The sequence below is a fragment of the Sinocyclocheilus anshuiensis genome, unplaced genomic scaffold (assembly GCF_001515605.1).
Source record: "Sinocyclocheilus anshuiensis isolate Anshui unplaced genomic scaffold, SAMN03320099.WGS_v1.1 scaffold1659, whole genome shotgun sequence".
NCBI classification, from domain to species: Eukaryota; Metazoa; Chordata; class Actinopteri; order Cypriniformes; family Cyprinidae; genus Sinocyclocheilus; species Sinocyclocheilus anshuiensis.
The window spans coordinates 306,656-311,857 of NW_015551112.1; the positions used below are offsets into that span (position 1 = coordinate 306,656).

Here is a 5,202-nt window from a genome sequence, read left to right on the forward strand (position 1 = left end):
TCTAACCTTAAACATCTGTTTCATCCTCCTTTACAGCTGATTCCGAGGTCAGTCATGTCCTTAAAAGTCTTGGGAGAAGTAAGGAACTTGGCTTCTTGGAAGAAAAAAAAAATGAATCACAACAATATCTCTCTCAGGAACCATTCTGCTAAGTTGATTGTGTAGTCACACAGTGGCTCTGTTCACACCTGGCATTATCATGCATCTTGGGTGATGCACAAGTGAACAGACACCAGACGCATATGGCCACATTCTTTTTTTACAGGGTTAGTTCAAAAATGAAAATTCCATCGTTTGCGCAGCCAAGACTTTCATTATCTTTGAAACACAATTGAAGATATTTTAATAGAATATAAGATTTCTGTCCCTTGAATGACGGTCCAATCAAGTCTCTTCAGAAAATTTGTTTTTTTTAATCCTTTTTCAATAGAATTGGCCCAGACTTCTGCCGTGTCAAGTGAAGGAAGCTCCTCTCATAAGATTGCAAACTGGGAGTCTGATGACACAGTGTGAGTGATGGAAGCAGAATGCTGAAGAAGAAGCCAGAATTGTGAGTCTGTGTCATTTATATGTTATTCTATGTGCAGTACAAATTTAAAACACACAAATGAATATGAAAAATTAAAGTTTAACTGGGCAGCCACACAATATCTGCTTATGTTCACACCTGGAATTTACTAATTATTAATTTAAGATATCAAACTGCAAAAAGATAAATGGTTAGTTGACCCAAAAATTAAATATTGTCATAATTTCTCACTCTCTGTCATTCCAAACCTGCAAGACTTTTATTCATTTTCTAAACACAAGAGAAGATATTTTAAATGAAACCTGAGAGATTTCTGTCCTTCCATCGACAGTCTACACAACTACCACTTTGATACTTCAAGAAGTTCATAAAGAGATCATAAAACTAATTCAAATGTATTGAGCGGTTTAGTCCAAATTTTCTGAAGAGACTTGATGGCTTTATACAATCAACAGATTGAATTTTTTATTTTTCACATTTAAACATTGATCAGGGAACATAAACAGAAAAACAGAAAATTTGGACTAAACCACATATGTATGGATTAGTTCTCTTTATGGATTAGATTTCTATTATTATTCCGCAAATAACTGCAATTGCAGATTTCAAGCAGAGATGGTGACAAAGAAGCATAACTTACGGACTGCAGCTTTAATATTTTGAATTTGGTTTTATTTTTATATTTTCTGTTTTGATTTTAATTTCAGTTAAAGTTTTACTATTTTACTGCGTGCTTTGTCATTTTTTAAAAAATATGTCTATATAGTTTTTTTTTTTTATTATTTTTTATTTCAGTTTTAGTTTTAGTTATTGTTGTAGCCTATATTGTTGTAGTATATTGTTGAATCTAGTTATTGTATTGTATCCAGCAAGTTAAACTAAATGAAAATGAGAAATGATCCCTTGGCTATATATATATATATATATATATATATATATATATACACACACACACACACACACACACACACACACACACACACACACACACAAAACACTCTGCACACCCTCGCAACCACAACACTAAATCAACCATCATGCCATGGTGTTTTAAATGAGAAAGCGCCACTCTTTTTTTCCCCCCATGTATGTACATTTCACAATAAAAATTTTTCAAATGATTCGTTCAAACGGCTGATTCATTCAGGAACGAAGCAAGTGACTGTCTTTATGAATGGGTCATTTAATCATTGACTCACTAGATTCCTTCAAAAATGCAGATCATTGATTCAGCATCAGCAGAGGAAATAGTCAGGCTGACAGCTCATGCAACAGACAGCCAACTCATTTCAGTTCTTTAAAACGCAGCACTTGTCACAGCATCGAGAACAGCGGTGCTGACAGACTCACAGGCTTTTTTGAGAGAAGAACAAGCTATAAATCATGGTGAGTCGTTCTTGTTGTCAATCAAAGAAATGTAACTGAAAGTAAAACAAAAGAAAGACAAATTATTAAAGTAGCAGTCAAGCTTGTTTTATTAACATGACAACTTATGGTTTTTAAGTGAAAGAATTTAAATTCAAGGGATTACAGAAGAGTTTACAGAAGTCATGTTGATTAACTTCACCATAATTATTGAAAACATCTATAGCTGGTATTATTGTTAATTACATATAATTCACATTCATGGTAATTTTAATGCCAAATTTATTTATATAGCAAATCAGAATTTACCAAAGTGCTTTACAATAATAAAAAAGGGCTAAAGTACAATATTAATAAAATAAAGTGCTAATTAATAGAAAGAGCAAATACTAAATCATATAACAAATTCTCTACGAATAAATTATCTGTAATCATACACACTGTATCAGGAATATACTGCCAGTTTTTATTATTAAAGATATGAGATCATAAAAAATCTTGAACATGATTTTGTATTTAGAGCTTTAAAGCAGAAGATTACATATCTAAAAGGCATTACCTAATAATTTTAAGTCACAACATTTTATAATAAACAACTTTAGCAATTTTCTTTGGTGAATCAACTTATTATTCATTACAAACCTATTGCTTGTAAAAGCATTGCCTATAACCTCAAAATGCTACACTTCCTGTCCTCATCTACGCATTTAAAAATACTGATTTCAAACCACAGTGGGGTTTTTTCTTTTCTTGCTGCATGTTTTACTGTGCTTATCTGCACGTTCCTCTCTATAATCTACATAATGTACAGTGGCCTAGGAAGTATATTTATATATATATTTAAGTCACATTCAAAAAATGTCACTATCATTGCATTAGATAACAAGATCTCACACCATGTGGTATTTATTCTGCACAAAAAGCACATTTTCCAAGGTAAATGACAAGGTAAAGTTTGTTCTTTAAATGATAAAACAATAGATACGCTGTTCATCAAAATGTATTTGTACACTTTCTGGTTGTGAAATGCCAGTGGAACCTGCTTATTAATATGATGAAATACAACCCACTTCTAACTTCATACATCCACCAAAACAACTAAAAGATACTGACCAAAATAGTTCTGAGAAAAGACGCAGCAGCATTTGTTTGACACTTGCTTTGAGATCTAATCTAATTCAAAAATGACAAAAAAGTAAAGTTAGTGTAGGAAAATAGCTTACCCTGCAGCATTTGAGCTCGTGCATTTGAATATTTTACGTGTAATGATGACATTCAGATATTTTCAGTGCAGTCTGACTGTGCAAACGTTGTTGTGATGTCTTCAAAATTGTGAAACCTCTGCAAGCAGCTTCCTTACTTAAATGACCACACTAAGCCAATCTCATTGGTTCTCTTTTAGGTTGACTATAACTGCAGTGTGGTGTTGAACCACACAGACGCAGCGTTCAGACTGTTTGAACGTGCGGCCTACATACCTGTCTTCATAGTGGGCCTTTCCTTCAACATCACGGCTCTGTGTATCTTCTGTCGCCTCAAGCGCTGGACAGACATGCATATCTACATGTTCAATCTACTGGCTGCCGATTTCCTGGCCATTATTTTCCTACCTTTCAGAATATTAGAAGCCTTCTGCCCAATAAAACCGAGTAAATTTTGTACATTCCTGCTGTGCACCCAATACTCCAACATGTACAGCAGCATCTTCACCATTACAGCCATCAGCATTCACCGATTTATAGCCGTCAGGTTTCCGTTTCTGACCAAAGCACTGGCCTCCAAAAGTAAGACGATTGCCATTTCAAAGTGCATCTTCATCTGGGTGATCATAGCGGTGATCTGTGTTATTAACCAGGAAGACCTCGTCAAAGAAAAATTAGAGACCTGCTATGACCGAATACTGGCAAAAAAGCTCCAAAACCACTTTATCTTGCTTTTAGAGATTTTAGGGTATCTTATTCCAGTGCTCGTCGTCATATTTTGCTCCACACAAACCATCTACATCCTGGTCAGATCCCTTCGGAATGTCCAAGGCAGGGATAGAGTGGAAAGGAAAAACATTGCTGCTGTTATCACCGCGAACATGTTCACATTCATAGTTTGCTTCACGCCTGTTCATATTGGTCTTTTGTTGCAGTTTTTATCAGATGATTCAGGCAAAGACTTTGTGCACATGTTTCTGGATGTTGCCGAGTGGATCGCTATTACCAACTGCTGTCTGGATTCTATTGGCTATTACTTTCTGCTGAAAAGAGTTAATAAAATAAACAAGAGATCACATTGAATGGTAAATGTTAGCTAAAATAGAGTCTGTTGATCTAGATTAGATTGAGGCAAGTCCCCGTTATATGTGAGAAACACAATATAATAAAGGCTGGTTTACATCAGACTGTCTACCCTTACAAAACATTAGTCTTACCATGGTTGCAAGATTTACCACGATCATAATGGAAATAAAATAGTATCATGGTAGGCCTATATATAATGGCATGCGAAAGTTTGGGAACCCGTTGCAGAATCTGTGAAAATGTGTATAATTTTAATAAAATAAGAGAGATCATACAAAATGCATGTTCTTTTTTTTATTTAGTACTGTCCTGAGTAAGATATTTTATATAAAATATGTTTACATTTAGTCCACAAGAAAAAAAAATAGCTGAAATTATTCAAATAACCCCATTCAAAAGTTTGAAAACTTTTGAACAGGATGAAGATGTCCAAATTGTACTTATTTTGTTGAAATATCTAAGTACAATTAATTAAGTGCAATTTACCCTGATCTTCAAATTCATTTGAAAAAATTTTGTCACAATATTTGAATTTCTAACTTCGATATGATAATTTGAAAAGTATAGATATTCGGTACAACAGGGAAGAACTGCAGAATATAATGTAATACAGATATTTTTAATATTATTAAAAAATTGTGTCCATCAATGGTGGCAATCAGTAGGCTAATTTCTAATGAAGAGACCAATTTATATGACAGATTTTAATGTAGGCTTTTTTAAAAATTATTTTTATTATTTAATTACCATTATAGCTAGCTATCTCACAAATTTTTGCTCACTCAGTTTTTTTTTTTATTTTACAGTGGGGTAATTTTGGTGCAGTAGCACAAGATAGCTTGATTTCAAACTTCGAATTGAATAAAAAATGACAAGTAAGCAGTCAGTAATAAAATAAGAAATAAAGAAATTAATAATGATAGCACAAATAAAAAATAACGACAGGCCTTCGAATTAAATAAATTGCTTTTTAGTTTTTCAGGTAGGTCTAACAGTAGGGTTAAGATATTTAACTTTTTT

General features: G+C 33.3%; 1 protein-coding gene across 1 annotated transcript; it reads left to right on the forward strand.

Moving 5' to 3' along the window:
* Nucleotides 1-1,713: 1,713 nt before the first annotated feature.
* Nucleotides 1,714-4,178, forward strand: LOC107662974 (G-protein coupled receptor 55-like). The gene is made up of 2 exons (XM_016453109.1): nt 1,714-1,915; nt 3,297-4,178. The coding sequence occupies exons 1-2, from the start codon at nt 1,913-1,915 to the stop codon at nt 4,176-4,178; spliced, it is 885 nt and encodes a 294-aa protein (XP_016308595.1). The 5' UTR covers nt 1,714-1,912.
* Nucleotides 4,179-5,202: the final 1,024 nt, after the last annotated feature.